At 50.4% G+C, this 22522-nt stretch overlaps 1 protein-coding gene across 1 annotated transcript in view; it reads left to right on the top strand.

Moving 5' to 3' along the window:
* Window positions 1-22173, top strand: part of PKNOX2 (PBX/knotted 1 homeobox 2) — a 248570-nt gene extending 226397 nt beyond the window's left edge. The window contains exons 7-12 of the mRNA XM_023534735.1: window positions 1866-1995; window positions 2408-2505; window positions 3322-3441; window positions 17885-17961; window positions 18856-19034; window positions 19954-22173. Of these exons, the coding sequence (XP_023390503.1) occupies window positions 1866-1995; window positions 2408-2505; window positions 3322-3441; window positions 17885-17961; window positions 18856-19034; window positions 19954-20180 (831 nt within the window). The 3' untranslated portion in view covers window positions 20181-22173. The remainder of the gene's footprint in view (window positions 1-1865; window positions 1996-2407; window positions 2506-3321; window positions 3442-17884; window positions 17962-18855; window positions 19035-19953) is intronic.
* Window positions 22174-22522: the final 349 nt, after the last annotated feature.

Genomic DNA, 22522 nt, shown 5'->3' with positions numbered 1-22522 from the left:
TGGGTTTCTAAGCCTCAGCTCCTTATTTGTACCTCAGGAAGTTGGAATATGTGGCTTTTAAGGGCCGTCCCAGTTTCTAGGCTTCTGCAGGTAGGTCAAACTCAGTGTTAGACTTGAATTGCATGATCAGGAAGGCCAAGAGTTCTGCTCAAAGAATAACCCTCTTTGGCTGGAAGGTCCCAGAAAGGAGAAGGCAGGCCAAGAGCTGCCCTCCCCTTCCCCAAGGTCACAGCAGCAGAGGTGAGCCAAGAATAGAAGTGAGGCCTCACTCAGATGGAGAGGTCCTGTCCAGTACAGGCAGGTGGACAGGAAGGACAGCGACTTTAGTTCTTCTCCAGCTCTGGGGCCAGGGACCGTCCAGGAGGGTAAAAACAGCAGCTCTGGAGATGCTGAGAGGAGTTGAGTTGGCTGACCAGTGAGATGTAGAAATCAGTGCTGACCACTACCTGAGAGGCTCTGCAATTAATTTCTCGGGTGCCAGGGTCTGGGAGGTGAATCACCATGGCTGTTCCCTGGGCCTTTGATACTCTTCCTGTGTCTATTGCTGCAGGCAGCAGTCATTAGCTCTGGGTGTCCTCCGAACACGTTTCCCCACTCCGCACTCTAGACCTTCCCTGGAGGCTGAAGGCCCAAGCTTCTGTCAGTCCCGAGTCTAAGCTTTGAGCATGGAAATGTCAGCCCAGTGGCCACTGATCATCTGGTTCAGTCCCTGTTTTCAAATGAGAAACTGTGGTCAGAAGAGCTGAAAGACCCAGGCCGGTCTCCTACAGCCCCTGTAATCACACCTCATTTGCCGCTCGTCTCACTTTCTCCAAATAAACATCTCATACACCCATTTCCTTTCTCACAAGCTCCCCGAGTGCCCAACTGCAGAGCAAGGAGGGCTCCCCTTCTTGCAGAGAGGGCTGAAAAGTCATTCCCCCTGCCCCACTGCAGTCTTTCAACATTAAGTCTGAGCACTTCCTCGCCCAGCTTTTACACAGCAATGATGACGCGAGCAGGGTGCTTTTCAGCTGAGTTGCCTACTGCAGAAACTAACCGCGAGGATGGTCCACTGGGAAAATGGGGCTGGCAGGTCAACGGTATGGAGCAAAGGGACTCTGTTTGCAGTGGGGGGTCTGTGTCCGGGGCCTGAGAAAGAAGAAGGAATCGATGAAATGTGCTAAAGGTTGAGGCTCGTAAGATGCCCTTAGAAGACTAGGAGACGGGTTACGAAGAGGCTATTTCTTATCATTACTTAACGAATGTTTCAGTAGCCACTGAGTGCCAGGCAATGAGCTAGGTGCTAAAGATACAAAGAAGGGATGTTAGAGGCTGCTATGCGTGTGGAGCTTGGCATAGTAAGTGCTGCGATTCGGATGTCGGAAGTGAGGCCCTGGGGGCGGGGCATATGGAGTGACCGTGTGTGAAGGATGACTGGGTGCTGAGAACTAAAGCCTGGTTCTCAGCCCTGGCTGCACATTACAATCAGCTGGGAGCTTGCAGAACCCCCAAACCGCAGCTACACCCCTGACCAACTAAATTAGAATCTCTAGGGTTGGAACCCAGGCATCGATAGTGGAAATTCCAAAGCGAGGCCAAGGTGGGGACCACTGGTTCATGGGGGAATTTAAGTCTCAGGTTTGCAGAGGCATGGAATGGCTAAATGCATGACTACTGTTGGTTAGATGGTTTAATATTGAGCCTTCTTATTTACTCTTTCTAGGAAGCCATGAGAATTGCCTTTCCTTCGGATTCGGGTCTGAGGAAGAGCAGGGAGAAGGGAGGAGGGAAGGCAGGAAGAGGGAAGGAGAGAGGAAGAATTGGGGCTGCAGCATCTGAGCTCTTAGTGACGTTGTCCCGAACCACTTCTCCCTTACTGCCAGGACCTCCTGCAGAATTCCCCCAATTCCATGTCTGGAGTCTCCAATAACCCCCAGGGAATCGTGGTCCCAGCCTCAGCGCTCCAGCAGAGCAACATCGCCATGACAACGGTCAACTCACAAGTGGTGTCAGGTCAGTTCAAGGGATTGTGGGGACACCCCTGGGAAGAGAAAGGGTGGCCCCAAGGGGCTTCCAGGGGTGGAGAGCAGAGCACTGCACAAGTGTCCTAGGAAATGGGAGGGAGGGACTCCCCGCTGAGTCTCTTGACTAAAGTATCCTGTAGGTTCACTGATAATTAGCACCAGGACCTGATTGTGATGGTTTAGAACAAATTTGGGTCAAAGTCTCATGAGCCCCTCAGAGACCAAGCAAGGCTATTGTCCCTTCCCCCAACATGTGCCGCCAAAGGCTCTAGACTCCAACCCCCATCCCATCCCTGCCCACAGGGGCTGAATATCTCCAGAGCAGAGGGTGTTTACAGGTGAGTGCCCTCACTCCCACCCGACCCGATGGCAGGAGACACAAAAACTGGTTGTCTCCTCAGGTGGAGCCTTATACCAGCCAGTTACCATGGTAACCTCCCAGGGTCAGGTGGTCACCCAAGCAATCCCCCAGGGAGCCATCCAGATCCAGAACACACAGGTGAGTGTGTGTGCAGCTGTGTGCACATATGCATGGGTGTGGGGGAGGGCAACCATGATCACTTACCATCTGCTAGGCACTTTACACAAGTAACTCATTTACTCCTCATAATTATTCTAAGAGATAACATCACTCCACTCTACAGATAAGAAACTGGGTGTTGGAAAGGTTTTATCAACTCCTGGGATTTTGCTGTCTCCAGGGTTACATCAAAGGCTGCCGCACTCTCTGCTCCTGGTCTTCTTCACTCAGCCACTCTGTAGCTCGATGGGGCAGGACACATGCACAGGGGGGCCGGAAGAGAGTAAGAGAATGTGGAGTCAGAGGCCTGAGAGCTAACATTAACTCTGTGATTGTGGATAGACCACCTAATCTCTCTGAGTCTTAGAGTTCTTATCCACAAAAGGGGGATTAACATCAACTAACTGCACACGGCCCTACCAACCTACAGGGCTGCTGTGAAGACTCACCATGGTAATAGACAGGAAGGCGCTTTGCAAACTATAAAGTCCCCCAGGAATGCTAACTATTGGACGGTTTATGGCAAACTCACATTTCTTATACCCTCTGCATGGCTCTGCTCCCTCTGTCTCCTCTCTCGTTCCCTTCCCCCCTCCCCTTTCTCCTTTCTCTTCTCTTCCCTTCTCCATTCTCTGAGGGGCTGGTGTCAGGTGATAGGAAAGGTGACCTCCCAGGGCCCTAGAATGAGTTGGGAAGGGGGTTGGGAGAGAGAGCCTGCCGTCACTATGGCAACAGGTCCCTGGTTGCTGGCCCACCAGCCTGCTGATGCTGACTTTTTCTTCATGCTCCCTGAAGGTTAATCTTGACCTCACCTCCCTCCTGGACAATGAGGATAAGAAATCCAAGAACAAACGAGGAGTCTTGCCTAAGCACGCCACCAATATCATGCGTTCTTGGCTCTTCCAGCATCTCATGGTGAGTGTGTGTGTATGTACTGGGGCGTGGAGGTGCAGTGTGCCGTGTGAATATAACCTATTCGGTGCCAGACTCCATTGTCATCCCTAGGTTTACAGGAGGCGTGCCCCCAAAGAGAGGCTCTCTGATAGGGATATTATCTTCCAGAGGCCAGGTTGGAAGGGAGGACTAAGTGGGACCTAAAGCTGGGAGACTTTCTTTAGTGCTTGCTGCTGCTGCCTCAAAAAAAAAAAAAAAAAAAAGGTTGACATCAAAGAAAGAGTGGGGGCAGACAAATTCTGAAGAGAGTTAAGTACAGGGCAAGTGTATGGAATTGTTCTGTGAACAGAGTTCCTTGGGGATCAGGGCTTCATGGCCCAGAACCCACTTCCTGCAAGCGTCCACACTCACCCTGTGGACGCTTCTCCTGTAGTAGAAAGCATTCATTCTCAGCCAGGACTCTTCTGTTTCCCGGACTCCTCACCGCTGGGGAAGCAGAAGCTGTGTGTCTCTTTCTCCCTTCCCAGAGCATCAGATGAGGTGCAGTGACGGGGAGCCGTGGTTGAGACCGTAGACCCTGGAGGGGCAGCCAGGCTGAAATCCTGGCTTCCTCATGTAACCAGCTCAGCTCTGTGACACAGAGCAAATGCTTTCACGAGCCTCTGTGACTACTTCCGTGAAGTTGTGACAAAGCCCTAGGTTTAAATGTGATGTTTATAAAGTGCCTGCTATGTGCACCAACAAGATGGGAGCTATGTGTTTGTGTGTAGGGTTAGCTGCAACAAACAGGACTTTGGTTGAATGTCAGGAATGATTTCAAAACTACAGTCCCCTAGAGCCATCCAAGAGCCATCGCAATAAATAAAGGCCAGTGAGTGTATCTGGGCTGATTGTGTGTGTGCGTGTGTGTGTGTCTCCTGAGTAGTGAGGTAGATTCTGTGAGCACAGGCAGGCTCCCAGCAGCCTGCAAGTTCTTGGCCTGACCTGGTGGGATACAGACAGATACAAGACAAACACCAAGCTTGGGACCTGCGACATGTGGGGAGAACTAGGAGTAAGGGAACTCTTTCTCAATGAGAAGGATCATGAGAATTAATCAACCAGTTGACCAGTCAGTAGCCCTTCATTTGAAATTGGAGTGCCTCCAGAAGCCACGGAGCCTAGGCCTAGGCAGTGGGTCTCAGATTCAGGGTCTTAGAGACTCTGCCCCCGAAGCGCTGTGCACCCAGTGGATGGAAAGAACTGCTCTGCGGTGATCGATGTGGGGCGGGAACTCTGCATCTCCCACATGTATCCCTACCCCAACTCTCAGGGCTCGGGGCTGCCCAGTGCTTTGCTGAGGGAGTGCATATTGAAAACACCCCTAGAGAACAAACAGTAACCTAGTTTGGAGAGAAGGGGGCTGGAAGGCTGAGGATTGTAGTGGAGAGAGGAGGTTGGAGCAACTCTCAGAGCCTAGTGATAAAGCCAGGGATGTCCAGCCTCAGGCCTCAGAAATGTCCCTGACTTCGGAGCTAGAGCTCATGGTAGGGATGCCCAGGTCTCCTGGCTGCTTTGGTTTCCACACTGTCGGAGAGCTGAAGGTCTCCGGTGGGGTCTGTGGCCCTGGGAGCCTGGTATCCACGCTACAGCTTCCAGCCTCACCCGTGGGGAGAGGGGCCCCTGGGGAAGGATTCCCTCTGTGCACTGGCCTGTCGCACCCAAGATGGGGCAGCCTCCCCGCTCCATGGGCCTAGAGCTGCCTCCAGCACCATGTGGAGGTATGACAGGAAGGCCGAGGGTGTTGTAGAAGGCTCACGGGCTTTTGAGGCACCAAACCTGGGCTCAGACCTAGGCTTTACCTCTTATTCTGTCACCTGGACACGTTTGCCTCTTGTGAAGATGATGATGAAGCAGTGAAATGATTGTCAAGACCGTGGCATACGGAGGTGCTTAGTACATGTTGGTTTCCCCTTTCCTTTTTCCTCATCTCCCACTGCCATGCACTTTTGAAGACTGATGTGAACACGTCAGTCTTTATTATTATTATTATTATGGTGACACTGATTAATGAAATCCAGTAAATTTCGAGCGTACAGTTCAACAGTAAGGCATATATATTTTGCATTGTGTGTTCACCACCCATAGTTAGATTTCTTTCTGTCACCACATATTTGACCCCTTTTATCCCACCTACCTGCCCCCTACCCCCCACCCTCTGGTAACCACTGGTCTATTGTTCTGTCCATGAGTCTCTGTTTGTTTGTCATGTTTTGAAGGGAAGAAAGGCAGGCATAGGAGGGAGAAGAGACTGTAAAATAAATTCCCCTGCCCAGAGTCCGGGCATCCAGGCCAGCGGCCCTCACCAACTCCCATCACCCGCTGTGGGCTCCACCTCAGCTACCATCCACTCCTCCTTTGAAGGTCACTGGCCTGAGACTGGACGGTCTCCCATTGGTCCCTCCTGGCTGTGCCTCCACTCTGACCGTGGGCCTCATTTCACGTCCTACCCTCTTGCCCCTTCCTGCTGAGCCCTCTCTGTGGCTCAGGGTCTTTTCTTTCTAATCCATGGTCACTTCCAGCCGGACTTGAGATGACAGAGGAAGGTCGGTGGAGAAGAGAGAGAAGTAGTAACTGAGCACAAAGCAAAAGGGAAGATAGGACCCACATCGACTCCATAGAAAGGACCTGGGACAATGGGGAGGGCTTACCGAAAAGCAAGAGTAAGACTTTCTGCCGGTACCTTCCCACCCCCTGGCCCCTCCCCAGCTCAGAGTGTGCTCAGTGCAGGTGCTATTAATAAAACACTTAACATTGGCAAAGTCCTCCCTCAGTTAATGCCTTCCCGCAGAAGCCATCAAAAGAGGACAGGGGAATGACCCCTGGGCCTTTAAAGTCAGAACTCGGAACTTTTGGAGGAGGGAGAGGAAGAGGATGGAGAGAAGTCCAGACTCTAGGGACAAGGAAATCTGGTGTTCCGATCTGTAACACCTGCTGATTTTACCATCATTCGAACCTAAGAACCTACCGACTTATACTGTTACTTCCCTGTTCTGTGTGGATGTGTGTGTCAAAGCTACACATCTTATGTCTCTGACTCAGTTGTAAATTGCTCAAGAACGGGGAGCATACATTTTGCCTCTTCTGTGGGCCCTAAAGCACTGATTCCCAAAGAATGCATTTGTACAGGGCATTATAGTGTCGCTCCCAAGAAAGGGTTCCACGGTGAATAAGTCTGGGGAAATCCAGTTATTCAGATTAGCTTATTTCTTTATTCTTAGTGAACTCGTGGACACTGTAAATTTGCAAGAGGGGGTATGGTTGAAGCTTTTCCCAAACATATTTGGTCATTCTAAGTTTCACTATCTTGTTTCACTGTTGCTTCGAAGAACAACCTTGAGACTGTAGTTCTGAGGAAATACAACTCTGTTGTGACGCTGCATTGGACAGATAGTAGCTGTTTAGTTTTAGGAAAGGAGGGTAGAAAAGGTATGAAAAAGGGCAAATCTCAATATATAGTAGATGGTCTCATATCCAGTGCAATGAAGACAACGGATATGTTAATTGGTTAATTGGAAAAGCTGGTTAAAGAAAGGAACAACTATTAGAAAGACACATTTTACTTTACTTTAAAAGATATACATATATTTATTCACTAATCTCTTGATATTTGGTCAAGCTCTTTTCCTGATTAAAATCTGTCATTTTTCTCGCACAAACCTCTCTTATGATATCACATCTATAAGTTCCATCTTTATTTAAAATGGAATAAGAATTTTGACATTTGGGAAGTAATCTGGCTGCAGAATAACTCTAGATTTTTATTGTGTATTCAAGTCTCTTAACGTTTGCTTCTAAGTATAAGACATTTTTAAGCAAATCGAGTCTCAAGTCTTTCCAAAGCATTCCGCTTAGTTTTTTTTTTAGAAGCAATAACTCTTTCTTTTTGCCTTCATATTTTATTGGTTTGAAGAATAGTTCATTAAATTACATAATTACAGTAGCACATATAACTGGCATAAACCAGTTTGGTACAAACACTGTTGACTTCCTGATAAGCAGATAAATTGACTAATAAACATCCTGCAAAGTAGCCTATTCATCTCAAGTATTCAGGACAACGTGGACAGCAGTTCTGATGGTTTATAGAAGAAATGGAGAGCACTGTATAATCTGCAAACTTAGTTAACGGAGACTGGTTATTAGAACTTGTATAGTAAATACCGGTTTTTCCTGTCGTCTTCTTTCCCTCTGGCAGAAGTCAGTATTCTTTGATTCCTTTTGTCCTGTGTCTGAGGCTGCTTGTCATTGCCAGTGTTCTGTGGCAATGGCAGCTACGGAAGTGTATTCAGATGATAGAATGCTCCTGGGATGAAGACTAAACCCAGAGCCTTTTTGCTGTTAGGCTGCAGAGAGAGTGGATGGTTTCATCCATTAGCCGCTTGCTTCTGGGTCCCTGAAGAACCCAGTGATACTTTCTTGCTGTTGCATTTTGGCTGAAAGAGGAAAAACTCCTGCTGGAAACAATGGTTCCATAACAAATCCAGGCTGGGCAAGAAATGCTGGCAGAGGGTCCTCTCCATGGAGGGGAAAAGGGAGGGCTGCACTTCCTCCCCAGCTTCTGCTCCATCCCCTCGCTCTAGATCTCAGCCTTGCCCTGCCCTGCTGGGCGATTCTGTTCATTTCCAACCAAAATATGACAGTTCTCTGGGCTGCAGCCACCCAAGTACATGAACAACTTTACAGGATATTCTGTGTGAGGCAGGTGGGGAATCCTACAGAGGAAACCAAGCCCCAGCAATCCCCTCACCCATCAAAGGAGCTACCCCTTCATTAACCACTGCAGTGTGCTAGATGCATGCATGCTAGCATCTTTTTGCATCATCTTATGATCTACTCGGCCCCCGTAGGAGGCGGGCACTATTATTATCCACACTTAACTAATAACAAAGCTAGATTTAAAGAAGGTAACACGTGCCCCAAGGCCCCACAGGATGTGAACCCAGGTCTATGTGACTTGCGGTTCTACTTCCCTACCTACTAAGCTATAGTGCTTCCACTTTGACCCAAGCAACCACAGCATCTGTAGGTAAAGCAAAGGAGATCCCAGCTTTTAGCTTAGGCACAGACTCTCGTCCTAGGAGAGGTGTAGGATTTATTTTTCCAGCCCTAGTTTTCAAATACAGTGAGGCTGCCTTACTGTCTCTTCCTTTCCTCTCCCTTCTCCATCCATCACATTTAAAAGCTTAGTCAGCATCCAGCCAAGGCCACAGTTGTACTCTGCTCGGTGTTGCCTTCAGTCGCTCAACAGACAGTCCTTGCATGCCTTGCCACCTTCCCTGTGCCTCGCGTTGTATGAAGCCCTAAAGGAATTAGCCATCTATCCATCTGTACAGCTGACTTAGAAACGGCGAGGTCTCTCACAAAGAGAAAGAGTACAGTCTATAGAAAGGACGTGGTACCTGGAGGCAGGATCTGGATTTGAACTTCCCTGCCCCCTCTACCTAGCCAGGGGACCTGAGACAAGTTGCTTGACCTCATATCAGGCCTCAATTTCTTCTGCTGTAAAATGGGGATCACAATCTCCAGCTCATAGCATCGTCGTAAGGATAGAATAAGATGGTAGCGTAAAAGCACTTTGTCTGGATACAGACGTAGCCACTGCTGCAAATGCCTCCAGGCTCACTCTGGGAGTCCCATCATCTGCCCTGCCTTGGAAAATGCTGAGAGAAATCTTGACCCTTCTAGGGAATTTGTGGAGGAAAAAATAAGAAAACCTCGAAAAGCAAGAAAATGGCTTAGAGAGACTGAACAATTCTTGTTCCAGAATGTCTTGTCTGCTACTTTTTCCCTTAACTTCATCACACTACCTAAAATCCCACTCGTCAGAGAGCCACTTAAAATTATCCAACCCCTATCAAACATAGATGCTCAGGAGAGTCCGTGAGGCCATCGCTGATTCACGGCTTGGTAGGAATCGGTCCAAAGCTTGCTTTTCTACTCCCACTCAGCTAAGATCAGCTTTATGGGCAGAGTGCCAATGCTTGTTAGTGGTAGGAGATGAAGATTAGAACTTTTTTTTATCACAGCATTTTGAGAAGGCAAACCAGAATGGGATGCCAGAGGAAGAGTCTCCAGCAATTATTCTGAACCTCTGCTAGGCCCTTGACTCTTCTGAGAATCTGATGAAAACTTTATCTACATCATCATGAACAGTAGTTTCAGGGCATTTGATCTGGAAGTCCTAGAGGCCAGAGGCCTCAGGTTCAGAAAGCCGACTCTAGAATAACACAAAGGCCCTATGAAAAGAGATGCTGGGAGTGTCAACGGGGCCATAGAAAGGGAAAATCTGACAAAATCCATGCTCGCCCATCTCAGAGTTTACCCAGGTCTAGTTCTGTCCCCTGAAAGTAGAGGAAGATCTATTGCTTGTCCTTCCTGAATCTTGTGGATTCCTCCTCTCCACCGGAACACTGATCTTTGAACTAAGTTGGCCTTTGGAGCTAGCCTGGAAAACTCTTGTTTTTAAAATAACTTGTTTCTATGGGAAACTGTGATCTAAGTTCCAAATAACATGTCTATCTACTAACATCTAAGTTCCAGGTATGGGACGTGATGTCAGCACTCAAGGGGCTGATAACTTCATTGGGGGGATAAATAAGTTACGCATACAAACCATGCATGGTCAACCCATGATGTGATCAAGTACTGGTATGCAAACACACATACTCGAGGAGTCAAGAATGGAGGAATCAATAGAGGTGAGGGGAGTCTGACCATCTGCGCTGGTCAGACATATCTAGAATAGTGTATCCAGGACTGAGCTTCAGATTTCAAAAGATCCTTTGACAAGTTGTGCCCAGGGAAGGACAGCCAGGATGGGGAAATGTCTGCTCAAATGACTCTAACAGGCAACATGTCATATGATGAAGGGTTAAGGCACAGGGGATGTTTGGTCTTTAGAAGAGGTTTGTTGGTTTAGGGCGGTGTGTAGTATTGAGCTTAGGAGGCAGACAGACCATTTATTGAACCCAGCTCCGTTTTTTACTTGCTATATGACCTTGAATGGGTCAATGAACTTCTCTGATGTTAATTTCCTCTTCGTAAAGTGGAAATAATAGTACCTACCTGTGGGGAAGATGATCAATGACATGTTAAAAAGCCCAGTGCCTGACAGATGCTCTAGTGCAGAGATAGAGTGGATGTGGCTAAAGGTACAAGAGTGTGAATCCTGCTCTGCCACCCAGTACTGTATAACCTAGGGCTGATTTTTTTAACCCGTCTGAGCTCAGTTTTCTCATGTGTAAAATGGGAATAATGACTGCTACTTCATAGGTGCCTGAAGAGTTCAATGAGAATGCACGTCCAGTACTTTCACGGAGTACTCCGTGAATACCGTAGTATTCAGAGTTAGCCTAAAACTACAGGCATCCAGTAAGTGGTAGCGACATTCGTCATGAGGTGAGAGGCAGTGCTGCAGACGTCTGTTATGATGTCAGAGGACAGTCTATGCTCTGAGGCCAGATGAGCAGGGAGGCAGACTCGAGTTCAACCTTTCAGAACTTCAGAGCAAAGGGCTGCCACAATGACTGACAGTGGCAGGATTCTCCACATTTGGGGGGACGGCACGCATGGAATATGATAGTAAACCAATGAGCCTGCTTGCAGCTGGGGCTCAGCTAGACACTCTGGAGGCCCCCGGCCCCACCCAGCCACCCCTGGGACTGAGGATGGCACTATTTCTGCATACCTGTAACTTATTCAGGGGGCACTGCTGAAAGTTCTGGTGTGTAAGACTCTTGCCTTGGGGAGAGGCTGGCTTCGAGGGCCTCTCGGGCTCTCTGCAATATGGAGATGTTAGCCAACAGGGCTTGGTGGAAGAGCTGGGATGTGAGCCAGGCCTGGGAGGGTGGCTAGCATTTAGGACTGGGAAGGAAGGGCAGAAGGTGGAGTCATCTGGATGAGAATTACTCCTGACAGATCATGAATGCCCCTGCCTGGCCGGTGATTCCTTCTGACCCGACAGACTGAACCCTCCTGCCAGTCGTGAGCACGACATCCTCTTGTCCCCTTCCTCTCACCTTTGCAGCCTCGGGGACTGTGTGGCCCCTCAGCACGGCTGTGACTATTCTCTCTCCCATGCGGCTCAGGCATCTGTATCTGTTGAGCTCTGATGGAAGGGACACCTGGAAGCTGGAAGTCAGGCAAGCTGTGTTCCCAGCTGCATTCATCTTTCTGTGCCAGAGAAGCGCTCAATCTCGAATTCCTGCCTGTTACATGAGCGCGTTTACTCCCGCCCACCCTTCGCTGTAAGGAGGTAGGGAGAACAGACCCTGGAAGCTGCCCTTCGACTCCCCAGGAAGGACGGAGAGTGTCAGAGGCATGGCCTGGGGCAGCTGCAGTCCCAGGGCGTGTGCCACACTGGATGCTTCTGAAGCAGTGAGTGCCAGGGAAGGAGGCAAAATCAGGGGTCTCCATCTAAGACCAGGCCTGGTTGACAATAGGCCAGTTACCACGGGGTTGGACAGAGAGCTAAGCAGAAAAGAAAGAGGTATAGGAGACCCCGGGCTTGCACTGAGCCCCAGAACATTCCACGGGAGCCTGAAGCTCAGAGATGACATCCGAAAAATGGCCAGGGGAGATTTCCAACCTCACAGCATCCCCCAAGAAGCCCGAGACCCAGGTTAGGAGAAAACGTCCCAATCACATGTGCGCAGGGGCTGGAGCAGTCCCAGCATCTGAGAAACGAAACCCACTTGCAGAAAGGAGCACATTTCTACATGCATGGAAGGGGCTCCGGGGGCTCCTGCCATCCGTCAGGAAAACAACCTGTGGCTTTTACAGAAACGGAGTCACGTGCGCTGAGCAGCACACTTATTTTCTTTGTTATGTATGTATGTATGTATGTATGTATGTATGTATTTAAACACTCATAGAGTATGCCAGGCACTGTTCAGAGCACCTTCCAAATATAAGCTCATTTAATCCTTATACAGCCTGGAGGTAGGTGGAATTCATTCCCCATTTTACAGAAGAGGACACTGAGTGATGAGTGTCAGATGTCAAAAGCTGGTGAGAGACCAGGATCCAAAGCCAGAAAGTTGGCCCTAGAGCCCCATGTTCTCACCTACTCCTCACTGCCGCCTCCAAGACTCCTCTAGAAAGCTGAACACTATGCCCCATAGACCCCTAAGTATCTGTCCTTTCCCCCTCCCCCTCAAATACACGTAAAACAATCCATTCAGGAATAGCATTGTCACTAAGTCAGGTGATCTGACTCCTGGGGAGCCTGAATCCCTGATGCTCCTCCGACCCTCTGCCACCCACCTCCACACCCACAGATACACAAGGGAATGATGACAAGTACCAATGACCCCTTAGGTCCTTATGATCATTCATTCGACAAAGACATATTGAACATTTACCTGTGCCAGGCATTTTCCTCCCACTGACGAGATGGAGGTGAAAAGGAAAGTGTGGTCCCTTTTCTCAAAAACTGACAGCCTGTCTGGTTGGGGGGACAGACAACTAAACAAATCACCCTGTCGTATGTGGACTCCTGGGTAGGATGAGGACTCAGAGCTCATCGGAGGGACATCCCTATGAGCTTAAGGAGTCGGGCACAGGTTAAGAAGGACCAGTCTCGCTGCCGCGTGAAAGTTGAACCGTAACAGAGAGCAGGAGGAGGGAGAATAGCTTTGCGGTTGCAGGAGGGTGAAGAAGGGGAAGGCAGGAGATTTTTACAAGAGGAAACTATACAGCAATAAAAGTGAACAGCTACAGTCACAGAACCGTAGATGAATCTCTCAACAATACTGTGGAGTGAAATACTACATGCTATATGATTCCATTTACACAGAGTCCAAAACCCAGGCAAAACTAAACCATAATGTTTAAGGATGTAATATAGATGTAAAACAATGAAGAAAATCAAGAAAGTCATTATCATTAGAAAGCGAATTATCTGTGGGGGAGTGATTGAGAGGAGGCGGAAGCGGGGAGGCTTCTGGGTGCTGACAGTGTCCTGTTTTTTGACCTGGGTGGTGGTCACGTGGGTGTTCGTGATAATACATGAAGCTGTACGTTTTAGTTCTTGGTGCTTTCCTGTGTGTACACAATTGTAATGGGGAGCAGGGTAACAAAAAGAGAAAATGAAAGAATGGGAGCTCTGAGCCAGGGCAAGTATGATAGGAAAGAGAAATTTCTTGGGTTCTTATTGTGCTTCTCTCCGTTCTCAAAGTCTTGTTTTTCTGTTTAGCCTCTTTGAAATCGGAGTGCATCCTGCCATCGACGATGAAACGTGGTTGTATCAGGGTCCCTCGCCATCTCATTGCTTCCTTCTGATTGGCCTCTGACCCACCTAGAGCAATGCCAAAGCCAGTAGAGTTATGGCCCCCAGCAGGCCTCGTACCCACAGTTGGTCAGGAGTCAGAGGGGAAGAACGATGTGGTTCACTCCTCGTTGCAGAGAAAAGCGGGAGGGAAAGCTGGCTCCAAGTTCTGCTCCACTGGCAGCATGGGGCCGACTCACACCAGCGGGCTGTTTCTTCCCATCTTTTGTGCCCCTCAGTGACCTGGCCAGCCTCATGCTTATCAGCATGGGCTAGGGGGTGGAAGGACAATCTCAGGATGAGCTGTCAGTAAAAAGAAATGGCCAGGAGCCTATGAACCAGCCCTGGCCAAGTTTCTTCAGACCCAGGACCCCGGGCAGAACCCGTTCTTCAAACTAAAAGATGCCTCCAGCTTCGATAGAGCCCAGCAGAGACGGAAGCTACGGGGCTCTAAGGGGAGGTGTCAGAGAGAGGTGGGGAACAGTTTAGGTTGGAATTCTGAGGAATTTCCTGATGGCAGCTATGGGGCCATCAAGCACCTACTCTATGTAAATCCTACAATTCCTTTCTCTGAGAGACATCACAACAGAGTACAGAGTGAGCCAGTGGAACATCTATGCTTTCCTGCATTATCTCATTAAATTGTCTACCACGTCCCAGAGGTAGGCGCTCTTGTTATTTCCAGTTTCAGCCAAGGGAACTAAGGATGGAAGACATAAAACAACAGAGTGCCAAGGTCACACAGCTGCTAAGAGTGGTGAGTGCAGGGCTTGCCCTCTCCAGAGGCCATCCTCTTAGCCACCTGGCGGCACGCCGAGTCACATGAGGCTCCGGGCAGGCCCTGCGAGAGATCTGATTTTCTGGCCCGTCTGTACCTCTTATTCAGGGAAGAATTGTCTGCTTCCAGAGAGCTGCTGCCTGCGCCCTTCCCTCCCGACTCCAGAGGAGTTCGTCCAGGTAGTCATCAGAGAGTAGCTACCGTAGCTCGATGGCTTCCCATGGTCTCATTTGATTCCTCGTCCTGTCCCTGGCCCTGAGCCGTTTCAATTGTGCTAAAAGTAGCACTGACCAAATCGAGGTCTGTCCAGGGGCCAGGACTATTTTGATTCTGTCCTCAAGAATCATCTGGTCTAAGGCGTGTACAAGCTGGACTGCTCCCATGAGCACTCAGATGTGGTGCCAGGAATGTTCTGGCTGACACACCTGTCCCCCAGGCTGGGCCAACTGCTGCTTCTCATCCACAGCCTCCACCACATGCCTCCTGAGATTCTGGTCCCGGGAGGGATGGGTGGTAGGACTCACACTCCGGGAGGGGAAGGGGTTAATACCCTTATCCATAGAGAACCAGCAGTGAGCTTTGGTGACACTCCCCTTGTCCCTCTCCATTAAATGGGAGCATGTTGATCTATGGATTTATGACATCGACTCACCATGGAGGCCTATACCAGGAGCCTCCTTAGAGATAGCAAACGTAATCCTTCCATGGGAAGCAGAAAGGTTTCCTTTTCTGGAGGTCTTTATAGTGGCAGAGATTTGCATCTGAGTGGCTTAAACATAAGTCCTCCTTCAGGGCTTCTGCCCCAAAAGGCCCATCCCTTCCTTCTGATGGACCAGCCATTCTTCAAAGTCCACAGAAGGCCTGCGTCCGAGGGGAGTCCTCCCTGACCAGTCAGCCTCACCCTTCTCTTACACACTGCCCTTTAATAGAGGTTTTCCCCCTGGGCCTCTAGCCTTTCCCTCTCAGCTGTGAGCTCTGACGACCGGGTACCTTTCACGAGAGGGCACCCAGGTTGCAGTGGCCTCCCAGCCCTTGTGGGTTGCTGAACGGGCACGGTTGGCAAGGCCAGCCTTGTTCTGCTCAGGAAGCAAATCGGCTGTCCCTTCCTTGTGTTGATTCACTGATCTGTTCTAAAAACGACCACCGAACATCTACTCTGCCTGTTTCTGGTCTGGACACTGGAGATACAATGTCTAATAAGACTGGGTTCCTGCCTCAGAGCAACTCCCAGGATGGTGGGGAGACGTATATTATCAGAGAGTGGGCTAAACGCAATTATTTAAGTGCAGCGGTGACTAACGTTGCCCTCGGGGCTTGGGAAAGGTCTCACGGAGGAGTCGATCTGTGACTGGTCTTCTCTTGGAAACGCATGCACTGGAAAAGTGGAAGAAAGAGCATTTCAGTGAAGGAAGCGGCGTGCGTAAAGGCGTGAAAGTACGAAAGGGCCTAGTACAAAAGTTGCCATATTTTTGCTTTGTCCTCAGCCCTGCTGGCCATGGACAGGAAAGCAGCTTGGCTCCTTGGGGAGGGGGATGGGAACTCCACGGAGCAGGTAGCAGGGTGTGGGGACCACTTCTTCCCCAGAAGATGTCAGGATGCACAGAGCCCCTGCTCCTCTGCCCCCTGGGGCCTGCGATCTCTCCTCCCAGCCTCCTCTGTTCTCTCCTAATCAGGATGAAATTGGCTCCTACGACACCGATGTGCTTTCCTTCTTGTTAGAATCTTAATGTTGCATGAATCACAAGTCCCACTGCCCTGGCCTGGTGGTCAGGATCAGAGGTGTGAATTAAACAACACGTGATCCTGAGTACTTCAGTCAGGGGTGCTGAGGCCAGCGGAACAGGCTGCTTCCTTTGTCACTGATGATGAGGGTGCCCCCAAGGCTGCTGATCTCAGACTCATTCCTTAGAGAGCTTTAGGCACCTTGCTGACATCACCCAATAATAATAACATGGACGGCCACCTCTTACTGAACACTTTACAAGTATAATTTCATTTAATCATTAGATGACTTTATGATGCCTGAGATCTCACAGCTGGTCAGGATAGAGCCAGAATTTGAGTCCCCAGCCTTTGGGACTTTAGAAATCCCAAGCACCACTTTAATGCCACCTCAGTCTTGAGGAATAATCCTGGCCCGAGGATGCTGGACAGCTTGGCTTTCTGCCCTAGGAGTCCCCAAATCTCCTCTGGCTTCCAGGGCAAGACTTTGGCCTATTCGGACATTCATCACACCTCTACTGAGTGTCTCCTGGGTGCCAGGTGCTGTGTGGAAGCCTAGGAAAGATGCAAAGACCAGTATTCACTACCTGGGGAAGCCAGGAGGACCCCCTTCCCACTTCCGCCCCACAACTTTCCCATTCTTTAACGTGACCTGTTCAGCCTTCCCTGCACTCTGCCCGACACTCATTCTTCCTTCTTCGAAGCTTCCACAGGTCTCGTTACCCAAAGCACAGCACCTCTTGCTTTGTTTCTGCTTTCTTTCACCTGAAAGTCGTTTGTATGTCATTTGCATATGGAAGGCACCGGAGATACATTAATAGGACAAATTAATAAGACATGGTCTCTGCCACGATCTGACAGGGAGACGCACATGTGATCAGTGCATGGACTGAAGTGGCAGACACCTGTATCACTTCCTCACGCGCCCCCACCAAGACACTGACTTGGTCTTGTAAGGGGGCATCATGAAGTAATGGGAAGGAAACCGGACCCAGTTCAGAAGAGCTGAGTTCCAATACTTAACTGGCCTATCTTATGAAGTTTTAATGATATGCTTTATTAAATGAAAGTAAGTGAACGAAAGCATTTTACAGGTTACAAAGTATGATACGAGTGGTAATTATCATGATAGTTATCTTTTGTCTCCCTCCTAGGATGCCTAGCATAAATCTGGGCACACAGTAGATATGCAGCGAATATCATTTAGTTTAGATTGAGTTGATGCACTCACTCCATGTGTCACATTATGATAGTCCTGTGGGCTTTTGATGGGTTAGTGTGAGTCCTCACACTAACAGCGCCCACCCTGCCTGCTGGGGGATGGGGGAGATGAGGGGAGGACAGAGTGAGAAGGATGTAAAGTGCCTTGGAGACTATCGATATCGAACTATAAGGAAACCACCTTGGTCCCCATCACGGGGTGCTGGGCTGAGGACCAGGGGTCCCTGAATTTGGAGCCAAACGCCTGGGGCAGCCACTCTCCAAGCCGTTGACCCATCCTTTTTGAGAAACAAACATGACACCTTTTGCCATTTGGGGTTCCAAACCATCGGGGCTGGCTGGCCCAGGATAATGCCTGTAACGTGGGCACGGTCCCTAGGGGGACCAGGCCACCACCTGCCCACCCCTCATCATCCCCTCGCCTTTCATTTCAGCACCCCTACCCTACGGAGGATGAGAAGAGGCAGATCGCGGCCCAGACAAACCTCACCCTCCTTCAAGTAAATAACTGGTGAGTTAGCATCGCCCGCCCAAAGGCTCTCAGATGCAGGGGCCACTTGCTTGGCAGGGGAATGCACGGCAGGGAGAAGAGACTAGAATGCCTAGTCCGGCCTCAGTCACAGCCCAGCCACCGCTTCAGCCCTCCCACTTGGGCTAGACACAGAGAGCCAGAATCAGCACAGGCTCCTGTTACTTCATCTGCAGCTATTTTGCGCCCTCTGCTGGGAAACTGTGGCAGGAACATCACGGGTTAGAAAACCCAATCCCACCTGCACTGCAGAGACTCACAAGTGCCTGCACCCAAGGACAGGAGGGGCCACAGTGGTCACCTGGTCTACCCACCACCTGTGCAAAACTAAAACATTCTGCAAAACCAGAAGTTGGCAGGAGGAGGAAGAGTTGGCTGTTCTGACCTCACAGGGATCTCAGTTTCCCCTTCTCTGTGTCTGGCTGGGCTGTCACAGAAACCTCTGAAAACGAGGTCTGGTTGCATGGGAGTAGACCCAAGAGTTGGGTGCCTTGATCTGAGCCCTTGGCCCCCTGGAGGGAAGTCAGAGGTCAGTGCTTTTGATTAATGGGGTTCTTCCTTCTTCTGTTCAATCCTGAGGGGTCTTGAGTGGAGATTCTTGACCCTCCTCACGCATTCATCTCACGCTGCTCTGTGGTTGGTTACCAGGTGATTCCATGAGCTCTGCAGTGCCCAGGGCCCTTCTCCCAGCTGGGCTTCCACAGCCCAGGTCAGACCCCAGTCTGTTCTGCACAGTAAATCAGCTGCTGAGAGTGTGGAAGCAGCTTAGCCCTCTCTGCACACACACACACGCACATGCACACACACACACGTGCGCACACCCCCACCGCCACGCAGGCGGTGACTAACCAGGCCTCCCCCTTCACCCCTGGACAGGTTCATCAATGCCCGGAGGCGCATCCTGCAGCCCATGCTCGATGCTAGCAACCCAGACCCCGCCCCTAAAGCCAAGAAGATCAAGTCACAGCACCGGCCCACCCAAAGATTCTGGCCCAACTCCATTGCTGCGGGGGTACTGCAGCAGCAGGGTGGCACCCCAGGGACAAACCCTGACGGTAAGACCTGAGGCTGAGTATACTCTAGGCTGGAGCTGGTGCATAGGAGGGCCCCTGGAGCTCCTGCAGGACAGCTGTGCAAAGATTCAAGGGCTGAACGTCCACTTGCCCGAGAGGCAGGGGCTGCTCTGTCACAGTAGTTATCCCTCCCTGATCTCCATGAAAGGGTGTGTGAAAGCCGGAAAGAAAGGGATATTTTGCATGTACTTTAACAAGCCGAAAGCAATCTCACGAAGACCAGTGGGAGTCAGTGGTCATCTGAGTTAACGACTGCTCAGCAGAGCCCCTTCCTCACTCCCACACCCACCCTAAGTTCCTTAGTGCCTGTCAGTTTCTGCACAGTTCCCCCAAAAGCCAGGGCTATCTATAAATACCGGGCAGGCAGCTGGCTTGTGAACGGAGGCCAGGAAGAGCTTTGTTTTCCCAGCTTCTCCATCACACCCTCCACATACACTTTTCTAATTGCCGGTCGCCTGGTGCACAATGAATAATTCAAGGAGCCAGACATTTTATAACTCGGCACGTGAGGATAGCTGTACGTGGGGGGTGGAACGAAGGTGTTCATGTGCGTATACATACCTTCAGGTATACGTGCATTTATGTGGTTGTGTACCGGTTCCTACGTGATGCGTAGTTGTCTTATGAGGCATAGTGGAAATAAACAGATTTTTAGTTAAACCGGCCAGGGAAAGAATCCCAACTCTTTCACGCCCAACCGTGTCACCTTGCACTAATGGCTTAGCTATCTGAGACTCAGTTTCCTTCTCTTTAGAATGGAGATAATACCTACCCCACAGAGTTGTGAGATGGGGGGCTTCAGACTGGGGAATTGCCCAGCTCCCCACCCCAGCGGCCTGTCCATTCGACTCTCCACCACGGAAGCTCCTGGGCCTGACCCTCTCCTCCTTCTCTCGCGTAGGTTCCATCAACTTGGACAACCTGCAGTCCCTATCCTCAGACAATGCCACCATGGCCATGCAGCAGGCTATGATGGCTGCACACGATGACTCATTGGATGGGACAGAAGAAGAAGATGAGGATGAGATGGAAGAGGAAGAGGAAGAGGAGCTGGAGGAGGAGGCCGACGAGCTTCAGACGACGAATGTCAGTGACCTGGGCTTGGAACACAGTGACTCCCTGGAGTAGTCGGCATCCCAGATGGCACTGATCACCGAGCAGGAGAGGAGTGTCGTCAGGAGGGCTTTAGGGTGGGGGGGAAGGGGACATGGGCAGGCAGCGCCGAGGAAGTTGGGCCCCAGCTTCCCAAAATCCGTAGCTTGAAGAAATGCAGAGGAGATACCTGCTCCTTCCCAACCACCAAGCTTCTATGATACCCCAGCCCCACTTCCCTAGAACTGTGGAGGACTCCGTCTGGTGGGGCCAGTCAAGCAGGAGTGAGATCTGGACTCACCAAATCCCCAAGGACAGATTGCACCCATGGGCCCCCCACCGAAGGACTTGAGTTGTTTACAAGCCCTGCACTGTGAGGCGGTCAGTGCTTTTCGCAGAGCGAGTCTTTGCCAGGGGACAGAGTTAGGAGGAAAGGGAGAGACAAAGGGGGTCTGGATTCTACCCCCAGAAGGTTCTCAGCTCTTTTGAGAGACATTCAAAGGCGAGAGGAAGCCCAAACACGCAGCCGGCGGCTGGAGGAGTGGGAGGGCCTGAGGCATCACATCTTGCACATCGGGTGGGACCTGGATTCCGCAGGGCTCCAGCTCATTCCTCCAAGGCCCCGTCTCTGGGCTCGGGCAACCACGGACTCGGGGGAGAGGGACGGAGCCACCAGAGCCCACCTGTCTCTCTCCCCTGGAAACAAATGGTAAGATGGTGGGCTCCAACTATGGGAGGTTAAGAGGAGTCCCTTCACCTGGGTTGACTCCGGGACCCAAGGAGACGGCAGAACCTGGGCTAGGAGCCTATCGAGGTGACTTTGGGGACCACAGCTGTCCCTAGGTGGTCACGGAACTCAGCTCCTATAACAACAGGATGGTGGTGTCTTATCCCAGATGTTCCAGCCCTCGGATGGAGCTGCTCATATGTTCTGCCCACTCCAGAGGCCATCAGAGACGGTGGAGCCAGGTCAGCTCGGAATCTTCCCATCCCTCAGCCCCCACCCCCACTGCGGGCCCTCTGCTCCAGGCCGGCGCCATCAGCCTCCATCTTCTCTTCATTCTATCCTTCGGAGAAGACAGAAGAAACATTGGAGAAAAGCATCCAACTTAATGGGAAGCCAGGGGTTGGAGAAGGTGCTACATTCCTCCTCCCATCAATATCCAAAGTGTGGGGGAGGCCCAGAGAAATGGCACCCAAGAGCCAAGTGGTGCCCCACCCCACCCACCTCCTTAATCTACATACCACCATTACACACAGCACGGGAGGAACTGGGGCTCCGGCAAGGAGGAGGCTTTCCGCCATCTGCGCTAACACACACCTTCCCACCCCAACTCCCAGGCCCCATGATTGGCACCCTTTATTGCCCCTCCCTCTTACCCCTATGGCTGTGAATGACAGGACTGGTCACACGTGTGTTCTCCATTGGATTTAATTTAATGGACTTGCAGTTTCACTTGTAAATTGTGCATTGGCCATCTCCTTCAGTGGCAGAATGTGAGCGGCTCCCTGGCTCAGCTTGAGGGGACCCTCAGGGCCCTCTGGGGCTACCCCTCCCCCACCCGGTTGGGGTAGAGCGAAGGGATGGTCGCTTTCCTGAGGTCTCCCTGAAATGAATGTATTTCTCCCCCAAAAGAGCTGATATTTAATGTTTTAATAGGGATTTTTGAGAAACAAATAACCTTATTTATAATCTGGGTGATTCGATCATTTTTTACTCCCTTTTGATGCCACAGGTAGAGGAAAGTCTAGCTTTTTTGGCAACGTGCAGTGGGATAAAATACATTTCTTTTTCTGGTTTGTTTTTCTGGTTAAAACACACACACACACACACACACACACACACACACACCCTTCCACTTACCACTTTGGACAGGTGTCCCACCCCAGCACAGGCACACCCGCACACACGTGCCCGCACACCCTCCTCCCAGCCCCTCCACCTGCCTAATGTTATGCAACCTCCTTCTGATGTATCCACCAAACCAATACTGAATGTGGCCCAGAAGTTTCCAGTAAATCTTATTACCTACCGTAATTCTACTGCGTGATTCTCTTTTTCTGTGGTTAGTGGGACTGTGGACCAGAGAGAATTTGGAGTCCTCAGCATAACCCTTATTTAACTGACTACCTACATGGAAGGGAACAGGCAGAGGGCTCTCTGGTGACCTCAGTTTACCTGCCTGGGGAGGACGACAGCCAAGTTTGGCACACTCGCCACATATGTGTCTACCTCTAAGACAAAGAGAATCGAGAGAGAAGACGGAGGAAGCAATGCACTACCCTCTCCTGATGCTTTTCTCCAATAGCAATGGAGAGTTCAGAATTTGGTCCCCTCCTCTACCGCATTCCACCTCCCCCAAAGTTCTTTGCTTTTA

Source organism: Pteropus vampyrus, unplaced genomic scaffold (assembly GCF_000151845.1).
Source record: "Pteropus vampyrus isolate Shadow unplaced genomic scaffold, Pvam_2.0 Scaffold130, whole genome shotgun sequence".
NCBI lineage: Eukaryota > Metazoa > Chordata > Mammalia > Chiroptera > Pteropodidae > Pteropus > Pteropus vampyrus.
The sequence above is the reverse complement of the archived record's forward strand: the minus strand, read 5'-3'. Positions and strand labels throughout refer to the sequence as shown.